The 19073-nt window shown below is 39.3% G+C and overlaps 1 protein-coding gene across 6 annotated transcripts in view; it reads right to left on the bottom strand.

Moving 5' to 3' along the window:
• TADA2A (transcriptional adaptor 2A) overlaps positions 1–19073 on the bottom strand; it is a 45418-nt gene that overhangs the window by 10213 nt on the left and 16132 nt on the right. For 5 of the 6 annotated variants that reach the window (XM_043902954.1, XM_043902952.1, XM_043902957.1 and 2 more), the window contains exons 5-10: positions 14345–14436; positions 12358–12515; positions 11200–11288; positions 9950–10022; positions 3867–3930; positions 2475–2518 (exon numbers count right to left, since the gene is read on the bottom strand). In XM_043902954.1, the coding sequence (XP_043758889.1) occupies positions 2475–2518; positions 3867–3930; positions 9950–10022; positions 11200–11288; positions 12358–12515; positions 14345–14436 (520 nt within the window). The remainder of the gene's footprint in view (positions 1–2474; positions 2519–3866; positions 3931–9949; positions 10023–11199; positions 11289–12357; positions 12516–14344; positions 14437–19073) is intronic. The other variant, XM_043902956.1, reaches the window with a different exon arrangement.

The following is a 19073-nucleotide window of genomic DNA, read 5'->3' as shown; positions in this document are numbered from 1 at the left end:
GGATAATACAAAAATTTGGAGCAATTTCATTTGATGAAAAAAAACTGCTATGCCTACGATATTAAGGTCACACGTACAGTCAGTACAAAGGCAACTGAAAACCTCTCAGACCACATTGCACATGCCATGCCTTTCTTGGAAGCAACAGAGCTTCCCCTCAGCTCTATCTGTAAAAATACAGTTAAAGAATAAAGAGGCTAAGCTGACCTCTGTCCACCAGCTGGGAACAGAATTTATGCAAGAGTCAAGGTCTACTACATAGAGGTTAAAATCCAAAAGCCCAGCAATTGCAGACATAGGAACACACTACCAGAACATGACCAATTATTGTCGACAGAAAGGGCAAGGGAGAGCGGACCTGGAGTTATTTTTGCAAACCCACAGCTCTCGATTAGGACGAGGCTAAACAAGCAATAATGTACACTGGCAGAAGGAATGTAAATTGATATAACTATCTTTCAGGAAACAATCTAGCAGCATGTGTTAAGCATTTTTAATAATCATATTCTTTGACCTAGTAATTCCGCTTCTCGGAATCTATCTTAAAAAAATTCTAAATGCAGACAAAGCTTTATTCACAAACAAGTTTACCTTTGTGCTATTTGCAATGATTTTTTTTTAACTTCTTATTTTTTTCCATATATTTTTATTAGTTGGAGGAGTAATGATTTTTAAAAAACTGAAAATAAGCTAAATATTCAATAATAAAGACAGGTTAAGCACATCATTATATATTTACAACTTATATTATATGTAATAGGACCCAGATAATCACGATGGTGTGATCACTCATCTAGAGTCAGACATCCTGGAATGTGAAGTCAAGTGGGCCTTAAAAGCATCACTACGAACAAAGCTAGTGGAGGTGATGGGATTCCAGTTGAGCTATTTCAAATCCTGAAAGATGATGCTGTGAAAGTGCTGAACTCAATATGCCAGCAAATTTCGAAAACTCAGCAGTGGCCACAGGACTGGAAAAGGTCAGTTTTCATTCCAATCCCAAAGAATGCTCAAACTACCGCACAATTGCACTCATCTCACACGCTAGTAAAGTTAATGCTTAAAATTCCCTAAGCGAGACTTCAGCAATATGTGAACCGTGAACTTCCAGATGTTCAAGCTGGTTTTAGAAAAGGCAGAGGAACCAGAGATCAAATTGCCAACATCTACTGGATCATCGAAAAAGCAAGAGAGTTCCAGAAAAACATCTATTTCTGCTTTATTGACTATGCCAAAGCCTTTGTGTGGATCACAATAAACTGTGGAAAATTCTGAAAGAGATGGGAATACCAGACCACCTGACCCACCTCTTGAGAAATCTATATGCAGGTCAGGAAGCAACAGTTAGAACTGGACATGGAACAACAGACTGGTTCCAAATAGAAAAAGGAGTACGTCAAGGCTGTATATTGTCACCCTGCTTATTTAACATATATGCAGAGTACATCATGAGAAACGCTGGGCTGGAAGAAGCACAAGCTGGAATCAAGACTGCCGGGAGAAATATCAATAACCTCAGATATGCAGATGACATCACCCTTATGGCAGAAAGTGAAGAGGAACTAAAAGCCTCTTGATGAAAGTGAAAGAGGAGAGTGAAAAAGTTGGTTTAAAGCTCAACATTCAGAAAACTAAGATCATGGCATCTGGTCCCATCACTTCATGGGAAATAGGTGGGCAAACAGTGGAAACAGTGTCAGACTTTATTTTTTTGGGCTCCAAAATCACTGCAGATGGTGACTGCAGTCATGAAATTAAAATACGCTTACTCCTTGGAAGGAAATTTATGAACAACCTAGAGAGCATATTAAAAAGCAGAGACAAAAAAAAAATAAATAAAAAAAAAAAAAAAAGCAGAGACATTACTTTGCCAACAAAGGTCCATCTAGTCAAGGCTATGGTTTTTCCAGTGGTCATGTGTGGATGTGAGAGCTGGACTGTGAAGAAAGCTGAGCGCCAAAGAATTGATGCTTTTGAACTGTGGTGTTGGAGAAGACTCTTGAGAGTCCCTTGCACTGCAAGGGACCAGTCCATCCTGAAGGAGATCAGTCCTGGGTGTTCACTGGAAGGACTGATGCTGAAGCTGAAACTCCAATACTCTGGCCACCTCATGCGAAGAGTTGACTCATTGGAAAAGACCCTGATGCTGGGAGGGATTGGGGGTAGGAGGAGAAAGGGATGACAGAGGATGAGATGGCTGAATGGCATCACTGACTCGACTGACATGAGTTTGGGTGAACTCCGGGAGCTGGTGATGGACAGGGAGGCCTGGCGTGCTGCGATTCATGGGGTTGCAAAGAGTCGGACACGACTGAGCAACTTAACTGAACTGAACTGCTGGACATCAAAAATTTTTAAAGCTTCCTAGTGATGCTAATATGCAACTTGGATTAAGAACTACTGCCATAAATGATTTAAAACTATTCAATAATGATGGGAAAAATTTTAAATTAAAGAAAAATGCTAATACTTACACTGAAACTTCCTAAGGTTGATTAATCCATGGTCTCTTATAATTCTAGAATGAAAAACATAATTATCTATGATAATTAATTTCACATTTAACTATGTCTTCCACAAGCAGCTTTCATGAGACAGCATGAACACTACGTGGGGGAATATCAATGTCCAAAGGAGCCACTCCCCTCAAAGATCTGCAGCTCAGTGAGGCACTAGCACAGTTTTAGGCTCTCAAGTACCATGTATCTTTCCTCTCCTTGGGCAATGAAGAATCTCAATAACTATTTGCTGGATGAATCAATGAGCACCCACAAATACTGAAAAACACGTGTCTAACACGTGTCTGTAACTTAGATGAAACAGAAGGGAACCTGTGTCCATGGTATAAAAATTATCTATTCAGCTTTAGGGAAATGATAAGTGAGAATAACCATTTAAGGGAAATCTGTTAACCATGAAGGGTGCCATGATCACACACTCAATGTTTACAACTGTACATTCACAGAATGCCTTGAAGCTATTTGAAATAAATCTTGTGCATGTTTAATGGAAGGGCATCATAAAACACAAGATCTAATAGAGACCTTGACAACTGAGTTTTACAATACTGTCTAGTTCTAATTGCATGTTTTAAGAAGAACAAAATCTAGGTAAACCATGCAGAGTTCCATGTCTGGAACCTTCGATTTCTATTGCCTAGCAATGAACCTTCTCTCAAGAATAGCTGAATAATCTTCAGCGCTCACTGGAAGCTAACTCCAGATATGCAGAGAGTAAGTTTTATTTCAGATCATGTCTCGGTCCCTCCAGAGTGTCTCATAAGTCCTATTTCTTTTTCTCATTGTGATGCCGCCGTGTCTCTGGTTAGTAACATGCCTACACATATATACACAGACACCTGTGAGTACCCTTCTCTGAACTGTTAAAAGTCTCTGTAATCCAACAGAGATCTGGGATCCATAACTTCTCAGTCTGAATGTAAGGTTTTTGTTCTGTTGCAAAGAGAAGGAATAATCAAGAATGCCTAAAACTTGCTCATGATTCCTTTGAAATCCTTTTAGATAAAAGATTTCTCATAAAAATTCAGCAGTCAGAATGGAGCGTTAGAAAAAGCATAACAACTTAATAATACCTTGAATTTTTCTTGTTGGTTTTCTCCTTAAAAGAACATACCCATATTATTCATTGGTCATAATATTAAGGAAGGGGTAAAGAAGGAGGAGGTAAAAAAGCAAAAAAAAGGAGAGGTAATATTAACTTTTAACAGATGGAAAAGTTGAGAATCAAGGAAGTTAAGGGTATTCCTCAAGGTCATAAGATAAGCCACAAGTGGAACTTGTTTTTATGGGCTATATGTGGTCAAAAGTCCAAAGGCAAAAGAAGGCAGGATGGTCTCCCAGACTTACTTTTTTCGTCTTTGTCGCTCCTTTAACCTGGAATGATAGATATCCACTACAGCCATCTTCAGAGCTATAAACAAACAAACACTTACATATAAATATAGCCAAGGCAAGAAGAAATCTATTGCCCAAACTGTTCTAAACTTTTAACCTCGTATTGCTAACTACTTCATATTCACTGGTCTAAGAAATCTGTCTCTTGGAAACAAAAAAATATCCTAGAATACTGAATTTCTGAACCAGTAAATTACAGTGAAATTATTTTTCCTAAGTATATGTTTACAAGGGATGACCCTATGGATAACAAATTCTGCTTTCTTCTAAACATCTACTTTGACCATGCCTTGCTATGTATATTAACTTTCACATAACAGTTCAACAAGGAGTCTGAACTTTGGTAAAACATGGGCTAGAAATTACGCATATTAGAGTTTCAGATTAGGAGAAAGAAATACTGAAATCTAACAAGCTGGGCTATAAGCTGATGCACTATAGCTGTATACAACTTCAGTCACCAGAAAGTGACCAGGAATACTTTATCCAGGCCATCCTCCCTTGGGTCTGAGATAAAAATAACAAATTCTAGCTGGATGATCTGAAGAGATAACTGAATGCAGTATTTTTTAAACTTCAGTTATTAAAAAAAAATAGAAAAGTATTAGGTATCCCAGATTTGTTGTCATTCGTTTCTAACAAGTTCAAAAATTTAAACAACATTGCTTCATTTTTCCTCCTCACCACCCACAAACTAAAAATAATTCAATAATATCAGGTCCAAGATTTAAGGCAATGGATTTCAAATCTTTTTTTTTAGGTTGCAGAACTCTTTCTCTATGTGAATTCTTTCTTGGTTTATACGTGTTCCTTATAGAAGCATAGATATTACAGAATGCCCAGACCCTGCCAGTGTTTCCTAATACACCTGGTATTAGGTGTAATGACAGGTCCTAGAACGCTGTTCTGGGGGAGACAGGCCTTACGTAAGTCTGTGGTGGAAGTGGCAAGAGGAATGGGGAGGAGACGATCTGCTTTTGACATGCACCACAACCAAGTACAAGCTTTAGCGTGGACTCTACCTTCCTTCTTAGGAGAAAGAGAATTAGGAAGTCAACAGTTCAAGGCAGGAGAAGCAAATAGAACAAATAAGAAGCAAACAGGTAAAGAGCTAACATACACTGAGTATTTATCACATTCCAGGCTCTTTAGGTGCCTCATCTCATTTATCCACTGAATAACAAGATGAGTTCAGTAGGAAACAAACTACCAGAAAATCCAGTGGGGAGGTTAGTGCTAATTTTGACAAAACAGTTCTGTAATTTTTCTAATATACTAACATATCATGTTGTTTCCTAAGATTTGTGTGGGAAAGAATTAAAACAGAAAAAAAAAAAAAAACAACTGAAGAGACTGTGTTACAAAAACCTCTATAAATAAATCCTGCTGATAAACGGTTCTGGTGCCTGATCAATTCAGTAGTGGAAGCTTGTACAACCAGCTCTGGAGAACAAAGCGAGAGAGGGAACACAGAGCAAAATGCGAGGAGAACTGGAATTCTCCCAGGGAAAAAATTTCACAGTTGAAGCTCTCTCTTGTCTTGATGAAGCACACTCGCATTGCAACAACTGATTATAAGGTCTTAACTGCATGAAAAACCCAGGGAGGACACAGCACAGCAGGCAGAACAGAAGTGAGAGGGAGACACTGAATGAAGGACAGTCGCAGGTTCACACCCTTCTTAAAGTGACTGGAGAGTTGAGTAAAGCAGGCACACAAAGACCCAGAGCTCCTTAAAAACAACCAACCCAAACCACCCATCACCTCTCCACTGCTGCCAGGCCTCTGAAATCCCAGTCTGGGGGGATGACTAGTCTCCGTGTGATTACACTGGGGACTGATAGCAAAGTCTCCAAATGGCTGCCTTAAAATACTGCAAGAAGTGGGCAGAAGTCAGAGGCAGCTCCTTCCCACTGCAGTGTATTTCTAACATTGTTCAAAATAGCTGGCAACATGTTTCTGTTTTCCTGACAGAAGGCACTTACTGCTTTCTTGGCAAGAAAAGCAACTCAGAGGCCTTAACTGTGGGGAAACCAATCAAAACCCCTACTGCAAGCACACAAGCACAAACCTGGGAATCAGGTATTCCCAGAATGAAGCTCCTTAAAAGTCACTCCCCTGCCCCTGAAGCTTTTGGCCGAGATGGACACAATCAGGGCTATGAAAAAAGGATGGCTATGTGACCTCATAGTCAAAGTCAGCATCCAGGAAGCCTTAGGCAAGTTGCTTCACTCCTTTGTGCATTTCTCTGAAGGTAGAATGGGAAAATGACTATTTCTACTTCTCAGGAATGTGATTAAGTCATAATTATAAAAAATGTGAAATCTAAAAAGAAAAAAAAGGTTGAAGGTGGTAGATACAGTAAGTCTAGTAGTATTAAGAGCACAGATGTATTAAGCACAGTAGTATTAAGAGCTTGAGATGGCTCTGCCACTTGCAGGTTATAACTTGACCTTGATATTTCCACTCCTCAATTTCCCCACCTATAAAATGGGCAGAGTAACGCCCAACCCAAAGAGTTTTGTGAGGATTAAATGAGTTCACACGTGTTAAGAACTTAAACGGTACCTGGCAAACAGAGAGTGCTGTATGTATTAATTATTATTATTTACAGCCTTTAACAGTTAGAAGATCAGAGGTCCAGCCTGGTCACTGTGCCTACTCACCTACCTACTGGCAGTTTCTTTCCCTTGATGGTGATTTGGCTGCTTTGTGCTTAGGACTGTTTAGACATAAATACCATTAAGACTGAAAATTGCTGTTTAGTTGCTCCGTCATGTCCAACTCTTTTGCGACCCCATGGACAGTCAGCCCACTAGCCTCCTCTGTCCATGGGATTTCCCAGGCAAGAATACTGGAGCAGGTTGCCATTTATTGCTCCAGGGGATCTTCCCGATCCAAGGATTGAACCCGCATCCTCTGCACTGGCAGGTGGATTCTTTCCCACTGAGCCACCTGGGAGGACCAAAGGCTGACAACACGGACCAAAGAAAGAAAGTCGGGGGCATGGGGGGGGAACACACCCATATCTGACCAAGACATTTTGCTGAAATTAGCTTTCCAAATAAAGGGAGAGTAAACTTCTCTGGTGTGCAACCCTGAGAAGTGCTGAGAACACAGACCCAACACAGAGAAAGGCGCTCATGACAGACAACTCCTGCTTGCCTGGCTAGCAATGATTAGAAGATGCTGTGCTAAGGCTTACCACCTGGAAAACTCTGAGAAAGACACCAGTCTACAAATTTAGGAGAGATTTTCCCAATAAAAGCAGATGGGAAGCAACGTTCCCTGAGGAAAAGGGAAATGCGCTGGGTGTCAGCACTGACGTCTCACAACATACCGTGACACAGGGGGCACTGATATGGGTCTTCTGCATCTCCCTCTCTAGGCCAATAATTTCAATTAAGTATGAGGAGGTTTCATTTAGCGATCCCAAAACTTCCTATTGTCTTCCTCAGACATTACTTCACATGCAGTATCTTTTGGGGGCCCATTCTGAAAGATGTTTGGTATGGCTGGAATGTAATCATCTATTCCTCCATTGTGTCCTAGGCCTCTACAATGGACCATTTAAACCTCCTTTATTAGACAAATTCCATGAATCATAGCAAAAGCCTTGGGAAAGAAAAAGAGCTTGGTGGCATGACCCAACCTTCTAGATGCCTGGGAACAGGATACAAAACCCAGCCAAACAATCTACTTCCGTCTAGTAGTTGTGAGTAAGGAAACGTAAAAGGAATGTTATAAATGCTCAGTAATATTAAGAGTGTAATAGTATAATGGGATGGTAATAACATCAATCTGAATTACGAACCCTCTTCCATTGGAGACATTCACCCTGACTAGTCAGTGTCATCCTTCTTTGTTGGCCTGGGACAAAGAAATAGCAAGCAGGATTCCAAGTGACTTAGAAGAAAGCCCGAGGTTGAATCACTGTCCTGATCTGCAGAAAACCGGTGCCCCCCTCTCTGCTTTGGGTGTGCATAAAAAGCTCCTTCTCATTTCTCCCTACTCTCCTTAGGCTCCTAGTCCCCCTCACTTGAGTGTTCTGGGAGAAACCGCTCAGCTCAAGGGCAACATGCCCCACTGGACAGTGGGGTCGCACTGCCAGAGGAGGAATATGAGAATTTAGAGCCATCGACAAAGCATCCCTTTGATTTCCAGTCCTGCCAACCCTCTCGATGGCGTCATCACCTTTCAAAAAGCACCCATCTAAACATCTTATAGTTCACTACTAGACAGGAAGGGAAAGTGGAGGCAGAGATTATTATAATTTTAATTAAAACTACTTATGTATAACAATAACTGAAGCTTCAGTTGTAGTTCCAATGAATTAGAATCAAGTAACTTAAAAGGTTGCAGAATCTGTACAAAGAACACAAATAACTAAAGTATGCTATAGGTTTGAAATGCTAACTAAAATAAAACTTGCTAATCAATTGCTTCTTCTTTATTTTTTTTCCCTTTTGCCCCACTTAATTATAGAAAGGACCATAACTGCATCAGAAGAAACTGCAAATCCTGCTTTCACAAAGAATGCAGAGTAAAATGAAATACCAACTATCACTATAGTTTTCTTAATAATGTTGAGGCTTAAGAATGAAGACCTTGGACTAAGACCTAGAGACATGATTCAGCAAGTCCTTTATATAGTTGAGACATTACTGACATTAGAGATTTTGACTTTCAGAAGTTCAGTACCTCTGAATAATATCTTGAAAAATACTTATAAACTGCTTTTTTGCATTCTGGATAAGAATGATACAAGCCAGGAAATAATCCCATTTTAATTAAAGCTGGCATATATGAGGAGAAATCCTGAATGGCAGTCTGCACACTACCTTCAAGGGGACCCCACCACGAGGTGAGAACAGACAGTAACGCGAGTGACCAGGGCTGACAAGCGGAGACTGATACGGACGACGGATTAAGCACAATGGCTCTAGTGAACCTAAAGTAGTCTGCCTTCAAGCTTTCCTCTTTTAGTTCAATCTGCGTCACTTTGACTTTTCCTTAAAGTTGTGTGGGAGAAAAGGAGAGAAATGAAATTTTGCAAAGAAAACTGTTCAAGAAGTATGTACAGAAAAAATTCTAAAGGTAAAATTTTTATGAGGACTCTTTCTTGGTCTCAGATCTGGTGTAACAAATACCTAGACAGCTCTTCTATGGAGGGAAGGGTAAAATTTCCCCTTCAAGGGACAAAGGACCAGTTAATGCAACCTGAAAACTCCATTTATAAATCAACAAGGAGTCTAACTTGTCATTCCTACCTGGCATATACAATTAAGAGAAATAACAAAGATGTTGTTTAGGAAATATAGAATCCAAGGGTTTACCTACTACATACATCACCCTTAATTCTGGACTGAAATGAAAGAGAAGATTTGAGATTATTTTAAATACACAATTCACTGAAAATGGAAAGAAAGGAAAAAAAAGAAATTCCAGTAAAAGTTTAACCATCCACTTTTAAGAGCCTTACTGACATTAACCATTTACTTATAATGAAAGAGTTAGTAAATCAGGCTAATCTTAAGAATTCAGAAGTGCTAAAAATCCAACAGTTCTGAGAAAGAAGAAATTTTCAGTCTTGGTCTAAAAACTCTTGAACTTCCATTCTTTTCCCCTGCTATGGGAAATCTGGGGTAACAAATTACAATGAACGTTTAGTATCAGTAGTTGCTGTTGAAGTCCCAGGTTTTCACCCTGATTCCTTTTCTTTTAAGGACGCAGTGAGGACCATTTAAACAATTACCTCAGCATAGGCTTGTCTCAATTAAAAGCAAGCTCATATAGTCCAAGGGATGGGATATTCCCAACTACCATTATATGATCAACATTCTCACCATCGTCACAAATGATCTTCTCATTATGGTCAAATCCCGGCAACAGGATACGTTCAGCATCTTAACCACTATACTTTCAGTCTCATAAGGGGCAGGAGACTATCTTATTCATTCTTACATTCCTAGCAGCCAGCACAGTCTCATTACAGGTTGCAATCAATAGAAACACTTATTGAAATGAAATGTTACCGTGTAAAATGTCCGAGTCATCTTCAACAAAATCAATATCTCTCAAGTCCCACTCTGCATAATTGTCAAACTCCTGTTTGGGGAAAAAAATTCCCACCTCAGATCCATCAGCTTTGAATAATGCCTTTATAGGAGCCATGCTTTAAAAGCAAACAGCAAATATACAAACACCTGTTAAAAAGCACTGAATGGGGTACAAGGCCAGGATAACTGCCATTAAGTCATAAACCATGGGAAAAATCTGAGAGGCCTTCAGGCAATACTGACAGCAAAAAAATGAGAAAGCTATGAGTCTAGGAATAAATATTTGGTTCTAAAAGTAGTCTGTTCATAAAGTGTAAATCAAGAAAATCTCACTCTGACTAGCCCTTCAAGTATTTAGGTAAGAAAATTGTGTGCATTAATTCATCTGCCTCACTACCACCTTCTGAGGGCTCTATTTATTCCAGAATATTGGTTATACAGCTCAGTGGGTAGATATGTTCACATTCTGTTCAAGGAGTACATCTGCAGGGGTAGTGTCTGTGAGGGAGTTCTACAACAGCAGCTGCCAAGAACAAAATGCTGACCTGGGTGTGGCCAGCAAAATTGTTTGTAGTTTGCTAAACTTTAATCACCTCCAGGAGTGCTATAATTATGGATGAGGCGATAAACCAAGAGACGCGTGACTATACTCACATGGCTTTACGGCTGCAAGAACATGTAGCTTTCTACACACTTATCATTCTTTATACACTTGTGAATATAGTACAGAAGACTGCAATCTACAGCCTACAGGCCAAATTCAGCCCACTGCCTATTTTTGTAAATAAAGTTTTACTGGTGCACCAGCATGCTCATTTGCTTGCTATTATCTATGTTGCTTTTTGTATAATTATGGCAAAGTTTAGTTTCAACAGAGACTTTATGGTCTACAAAATCTAAAATATTTACTATCTGGATCTTAATAGAAAGTTTCCCAATCCCCTGATATAATACAACCTTGGAACTCTCTAGGTGTGGAATGAGAATCAGACTATAGAAACCCTATTCTTAGAAAGGAAATGGTACTTAAGAAATAAGTTCTTGGTCTGAAGAACTTCTACCTTTCTTAAAAAAAAAAGTTTACAAATGAGAAGAGGCACTCAGATGGAGAAAATGGCACTGCTTAAGCCCCTACAAATTACAGTGTTCTGAAAAGCTTTTTAGTGGTATGGAACCTACAGGTAACAGACATGGCCTCATCCGAAACAAAAGGAAGTCTCTCCTACCTCGATGAAATCTGCTCGAGCTGGCATGTATCCTGCCATGTCCCGAGAAAGCAAGGAGTCAAAGGCAGGTCGGGGAGGGTCATCTGCAGCTGAAAGAATGTTGAGTTTTTCTTAATAACTTAATAAAATACTGGCATAAAAAAAGCAACACAAAAAAAGTTCTCATTTAGATTCTGAAATATTTTTATTTGGAGAAAGACAGTGTCTGAGAAAATAAATAAAATTCAAAAGATTTTTATAAAGTAAAGTAAAAAAGTAAAGTTTTATGGAAACAAACTGATTTCTTAAAAAAGAAATTAAGGGGACTTCCCTGGTGGTCTAGTGGTTAAGACTGCACTTCCACTGCAAGGGACATGAGTTTGATTCCTGGCTGGGGAACTAAGACCCCACATGCTACAAAGGGCAGGGAAAAGAAAAAAAAAAAATGAAACTAAGACTTAAGGAATCCTCTAAGTAAATATGGAAAATTCCCTCTGCTTTTTACTTCCCTAATATAAAAGAAAATCAAAGATCTTTTCTTTAGCATTATAGAACTTAAGTATTTACCCTGTCTGCTTCAGCTCCCTTCTCAATCTCAATTTACAAATCCCATCCAATTGACAGGCAAAAATCCCACTGGATTTGGAGTGAGCTGGAATTGAGTCACCAGTCCTGTGATATTCCTGTGATCTTGCACAAATTATTTAACCTCTCTGAATTTCAGGTTCCTTGTATGCAAGACCAAAGCACTTGCTCTTCCTGTCTCACTGCGTTGCCATGAGGAAGAAATGGTCTCAGGCATTTGAGAACAAAGTGCTAGCATCCAAAGAGCTACACAAACAGGAGATAGCCCCAGGTTTTGAGTTAGTCAGCTATGAAACTGTCTCCAGAAAGTATGAGGAAAGAGCCACGGGAAAGAAAAATAATCATATCTCATTATTTGTGCCCTGGGAGTCATTCAGAAAAGATGTCCATTTATAATTCATCATGGGTTTGGTTATGTTTTGTTAGACCCATGAGTCCCTAAGTCACATGAGATTAAAAAAAAAAAAAAGTTTGCTATAACTGCCACAACCAAGTGAACAAAAATAACAAATTACTTCTTGGACTTAATATTGGGATGGTTAATTATAATGAGTTCAATACTGGACTCTCTTACTGATACAGGGAGGTACTTACAGTGAAATGGAATGGCTGTGTCAGCAGTTTTTGCCTCCTCTGCTTGCTTCAGGTTCAGGAGGGTAGATGCAAACAGAGGGTTATTGATGAAATGCTTCATATAGTGCTTCTCACACTCCTCCTTGGTCTTGGTGCACATCTGATTGGCTACATCCTGCCTAGAGTGTGGAAAGTGAGAAAAGGAAGAGTTTTCATTTATACATAATGGTCAACGTATGGTTTGTTCTTTCCATATTTTAAGTCCCACTGATATAATGTGTGGAACGTGATACCTCCAAACTGATATCAGTGGGACTTAAAATATGGAAAGAATTTCCCTGTGAGCTAGGCTCTATCGAAAGAATTGCTATAATTAATAATAAGCCACTTCAGAACATTTATATTTGCATATTTTATAGTTTAAAAAACACTTCATCCATGGCTGATTCATATCAATGTATGACAAAACCCACTGGAAAAAAAAAAAAAAAAACACTTCATGTGAACAAACATTTCTTTACTAGAGCTCTCATGACAGACCAAGCTCTAAGCTGGAAATATGTACAACATAATTTAAATCAATGCTAGTATTAACTGCGTAGTGTATTTACTATCTCAGTTTCACAGATGAAAAAAATGAGGCCCAAAAAGGTTAACAAACTTGCTTAAGAACACAAAGCACGGAAGTGTCAAAGCCACTTAATCTGTACTGAAGAGCCCTGACTCCCGGCCAAGATGATGCAGAGGCGAGATCTCTCAAAGGCCCCTCTCAGCCTCTCTCTTCCACGACGCTTCACTTGCATCATGCCTCCTAAGGCACGTGTCTCCACTTCACATGCCTCCTAAGGCATCACTATGCTCTGATTTATGTACTTCAACCAACTGTACATATATGCTGATTCCCTACCAGACTACAAGCTTCCTGAAGGCAGGATATATGTCATAATTCTTGGCTCCAGCAACCTCACCACCAAGCATAGTGCCTTACCCATACAGGAGAGAGAAACAATGGTCTTTTTGTGGTCTTTGCTAAGGAAGGGGTACAAAGAGGAATAGCCCCTTTTAGACAAAAAGTGAAAAACTAGGCCAAAGAAGACTAGCAAGAAAATGATCCCTTTTTCTATCTTCTTTGGTATTCCCATAGTAAACAAAATTTTATGATGCTTAATAAATATAAGCAAAATGTGAATGGAATTCAAATCTCATTCTTCAAGGCCCTGGACATAGGGAGGCAGCATAGTATATTTTATCAACATCTGATAGAGGATATACTCTAGGAAATTAGGGCAGGGAAGAGCTATTTAAGGGTCCTCCGGTAACATTAATAAACTGTGGTCATAAGAAGTCATTTTTTAACTCCCTCAGCTTCAGATTCTTCATGAACAAATATATTTAAGAATGCCTCTGTTATCTAGTTCATAAAAAGAAATCATCAGTTTGAAAGTACTCCAAAAAGGTAAAAATGAAAGCAGCAGTGTCATTATTAAGCAGTGTCACCTCATAAGGCAACCGAACGCTGTTCAATTCTGCCATGCTAGGACTGAGCAAGTATCTACAAGCTAAAACCAGAAAATGCAAATAGGTAGCCTATCAGATCTGAATCTCAGGCGAGCTATGGCCATTTATCTAAAGTCTGACTCACTTAAATGACAAGGCCATCTACAGCCAAGAAAAGTTCATAAAATCAGAAAGGAAGAATAACTAACATAGTCTACACTTCCCCACTATTCAGAGAGGAATAATCAACCTTCCGTGGTGTTGATACGTCCAAAGTGGTCTTTTAGAGCTGGCCAGTCACAGATCACTAAACATCCTGTAGCCCTGTGAGGCATTTCAGCCTTGGAAAAACACATGTAGAAGGGAAAAGGATTTGTCTCTAAGTCATGGGTCAAGAGAAAAGCAACATATGGCCCCTAAGTCCTTTTTCTGAGGTTCCTCCTTTTAATTCAACAGCACTGTCTTTTTGGAGACTGCTAGAGCAGGACAACCCTTCCTCCCAAGCTCTTACCAATTTCCAAAGCCACAGTCCATCACAGCTTCTAAAAGAGCCATTTCTTCTTGAGCAGTCCAGCTGGGATCAAGAACAGGAAAATCTGAGGTCTGAGGAAGAAAAAGTTCTGCCTAAGAACAGATAGAGAAATAGAGAACCCAGCAATCCCAAATGTAATCCTAGTTAAGTCCAATGCTGTCATTCTCATGGTGTTTGAGAGACGCCCGAAGAACGTTATCATTAGTTGTTCGCAATCCCCACCTCTAGTTCTACCATTAGGATCTCCAATAAATATTATCAACCACAAATGCCATTTAGCTCATGTAGAAATATGTTTCTTAAACTTAGCACAAAGGTAGATATAAGTATAATAGTGTGTTCCCATTTAGCTAAGAGAGGAATAAAAATGTGTATATTTTTATCTATTAAAATGCAAGATTAAATCATAAATAAATCATATTTATCATCATATAAATCATAAATAATAATAGAACCAAAGCTACCTATTGGGGAGGGAGGGAGAAGACGGGAGGGATAGGACAAGGATAAAAGCTGGTCCTCTCTGGATATTCCTTTTCTGTAGACCTGACTTTGAAAACATAAATACTGTACACTAAGTATTAAATTTTAATATCACAAAAATCAAAAGTAAAATGTAACAAATTAACCTATGGATTAATTTTAAGGCATAATCACACAGAAAGAAGCAATCCCAGGTGACTTTAAAACATAATAATTTGACTATATATTTATCGTAGAATATACTTTATAAAGTAAAACGAACTGCCAAAAAAAATTAAGTAGTGATTGACAACTATTGTTTTCACGTAGTGTTGGTAGAGCTATTCTGAGATTATTATATGTTGATGTAGTGTGGGATAAAGCTGTTAAGTAACTGTACTGGTGTCACTGGACAGTGGGATTTGGGGCTTGGGGGAAAGAAAAGATAGGCGATCTATGAGGTTATATAAAACCATGTGGTCCTGTATTTGAAATGAAAGTTTTTAGTATGAACTCATGATGTATTTTGTCTTAAAATAAAAATTTCCAATATAGAGCACAAACTAGTGATTACCAGTATGTATGTGGGGGGTAAAATATAGGGATGAAGGAGTGGGAGGTACAAACTATTGGGTGTAAGACAGGCTACAAGGATGTATTGTACAACACAGGGAACATAGCCAATATTTTGTAATAACTGTAAATGAAGTGTAACCTTTAAAAACTGTATAAGACATTAAAAAAAAAAAAAAAACCTATTCAATAAAAAAATCTAGAAAAAATGACTAATCCAACAACAATGAATACTTCTAGTGCCCTGTGTGTGGTCTCTAAGGACAATTTTCCACTAAAGGAACCAGGGCTCTTTCAAGAAAAGGCTCATTTTAGTTTTGGGGAGGAAATGTACAAGATGAGATTGGAACATTTTATTATACTGGAAAGCAAAGAAACTCTCAAAGAATATGAGGGTCATGTCAAAAGGATTCAGAGGTCAACTTGTAGAGGCTCCCACTAACTAAAAATGGAACATTTTGAACATTAAAAAGAATAACAATTGCAAAGGTTTATAACATGCCAAACATCCTCAATGTCTAGAGGATTCCAGAGAAGGAACTCATACTTTCAAAACTGGTAAACAAAGGGAAATAATTTATCCTGCCTTTCTGTACGAACTTTACCTTAGTGTGATTACATAGATAATGCAAGGATGTTTCTTTTTATAGAATTATTTTAACTAAATTAAAAGAAGTGATAGAATTAAAAGATAACTATGCATTTTGCAATCCTAGATGAACAAATCTAGACAATGATCGTGAATGAATCTGATATATCCAATATATGTTACTACTAATTTGTAGGAAACACAGAAGTCAGAGGAACATGTTAACTGGCAAAATCTAGACTGTGCTAACATCTATAAGACAAACAACTCAGGTTTTTAAACAATCAAACTGTATGAAACAAGAGAAAGAGTGAGGGAGGGGTAGGAAGGAGAGAAAGAACCCATAGGACAAATACATGAGGTAACCAACCTAGAACAGTTAGGAAAAAAAAAAAAAAAAACAACAAACGTCACACAAGAGTCTGGGCTTCCCTGGTGGCTCAGGGTGAAGGATCTGACTACAGTGCAGGAGACGCACAGGAGACATGGGTTCACTCCCTGGGTGGGGAAGACCCCCAGGAGAAGAAAATGGTAGTATTCTTATCTGGGAAATCCTACAGACAGAGGAGCCTGGCAGGCTATAGTCCATCGGGTTGCAAAGAGTTGAACTGAGTAGTTCCTATACACGCGCGCACACGCAGGCACGCACATGTGCACACACACACACAAAGATCTTTAGGAATTCTCCTAGTGGTCCAGTGGCTAGGACTCTGCTCTCAACATAGGGGGTGCAATTTTGAACTCTGGTCAAGGAGCTGGCAGGCTGCAACTAAGAGTTCGCATGCCACAATGAGAGAAGATCCCCACAACTAAGACCCGGCACGGCCAAATAAATAAATAAATAGAAGAGCGATCCTTCAATCACACAGGTGTTTAGAAATTGTTCTATCTTCTGTTAATGACACACACACACAAAAAACCCTCTGTGATCTGTCAAATTATATTACTAATAAGCAATACATTTTATCTGAGCACTTACTAGGAATATGCCTCACGTGAGGTACTATGAGATCCAAACGAGAAACTTCAGAGCCTGTATCTGTATTAAATTCAAAATAATCACTCAATCTGGAAAGTACCATGCTGTTGCTGCTGCTGCTAAGTCGCTTCAGTCATGTCCAACTCAGACGGCAGCCCACCAGACTCCCCCATCCCTGGGATTCTCCAGGCAAGTACATGGAGTGGGTTGCTATTTCCTTCTCCGATGCATGAAAGTGAAAAGGGAAAGTGAAGTCGCCCAGTCATGTCCGACTCTTAGTGACCCCATGGACTGCAGCCTACCAGGCTCCTCTGTCCACGGGGAAGTACCATGCTGCTAAGTCACTTCAGTCGTGTCTGACTCTGTGCAACCCCATAGACGGCAGCCCACCAGGGTCCCCCGTCCCTGGGATTCTCCAGGCAAGAACACTGGAGTGGGTTGCCACTGCCTTCTCCAATGTGTGAAAGTGAAAAGTGAAAGTGAAATTGCTCAGTCGTGTCCGACTCTTAGCGACCCCATGGACCGATGCCTACCAGGCTCCTCCATCCGTGGGATTTTCCAGGCAAGAATACTGGAGTGGGGTGCCATTGCCTTCTCCGGGAAAGTACCATAAATACAGGCAAATAGAACAACTCATAGTTGGAAAGCCTGTATTTCTGAAAGTGCGTTTTCTAATATTAATTAGCCCTCACCAACCTTACTATAAGATAAACCAGAAAGACTTTCTACACCAAAACTAAATGGGCATATAAGGCAGTTTTTCTTAAAGTTGAAACAGTGTTTTTCAATCTCTGAACCCAATCTTGGCCCTACTGAACAAGAATCTCTAATAGCAAGGTCTAGGAATCTATAATATTAAGAAGCCCCCAGGTGATTCTTATGCACTGAAGTTTAAGAATCACTGGTATAAAGGGTGTGGCAAAACACGGTGCCTCGACTTGCGCAAGGTTCTAAGAATTATAAGACAAAAACAGGCAAAGCGCTCAGAAATCCTGATTAATGCACCACCCACCACAGCATGAGTAACTTCCAAAAATACAGCACTGTGAGATGGCAAAAGTACTGAAAGCCATTTAAAGTTTTTTGAGGCTTCATATAAGGGGAAAAAAAAAAATCAAGGTTTTAGTGACTTCATGTAGAGAAAACCAAAACGTGGTCATCATTCCTATGGAAGGAGATTCATCTTTTCCTTATCTGGGAGTAAAGACTAGAAGAAACAAAAAGAGCATTAGTAATCTCCAAAAGCGCTATAAAGAACAGAATTCTGAAATGTGTTTGTATGGGTGTAGAATATGTGAGAAAAGAATGATGTAATCTGAAGAGATAGAGGGACTTGGAGCGAAACTTCGTGCCGTCAGCATTAGGCAGAAGGCATGGTGCCCAGGATAGTTAAAGCGAGTTCATGGTCAGTCTTCCTGCAGAGGATAATCTCAATCTACTCAAAGTACACTGAATCACAATTCAAATAAATAAATACGCATTCTGCTTCTTAGCATTCTTGTGTGAATTTGGGATGAATAAAGGTAACTTTTGAAGATGGGATAACCTTAGTGAAATGAACTCAGAGCCACAGCACCACATTCTTCCTCCAACCCTGCATTCATTTTGCAATTAACAGAAGGGAAACAAAAGGGAAAAGAATTCATATTTCATATATTCCATATCATATGTTGTCAGAGAAATGCAGGTTAAAATGAGACAGCACCATATACCTATCAGAATGGCCAAAACCCAGAACACTGACAACACCAAATGCTGACAAGGGTGTGGAGCAACAGGAACTCTCTTCCACTGGTGGTGGGAACGCAAAATGGCACAGCCACTTTGGGCAGTTTGACAGTTTCTTACAAAACGAAACATACTCATACCATATGATCCAGCAACCATTTTCTTGGTATTTACCCAAAGGAACTGAAAACTCAGGTCAGAAGAAAAACCTGTATGTGGGTATCTATAGTTGCTTTATTCTTAATTGCCAAAAACTGGAAGCAACCAAGATATCCTTCAGTAGGTGGATGAATAAATAAACTGTGGTACATCTAGACAACAGACTATTATTCAGGGCTAAAAAAGAAACAAGCTATCAAGCCATGAAAAGACATGCA

The sequence above is a fragment of the Cervus elaphus genome, chromosome 5, assembly GCF_910594005.1.
Source record: "Cervus elaphus chromosome 5, mCerEla1.1, whole genome shotgun sequence".
NCBI lineage: Eukaryota > Metazoa > Chordata > Mammalia > Artiodactyla > Cervidae > Cervus > Cervus elaphus.
Note: the sequence above shows the minus strand (reverse complement) of the source record. Positions and strands in the feature narration are given on the sequence as shown.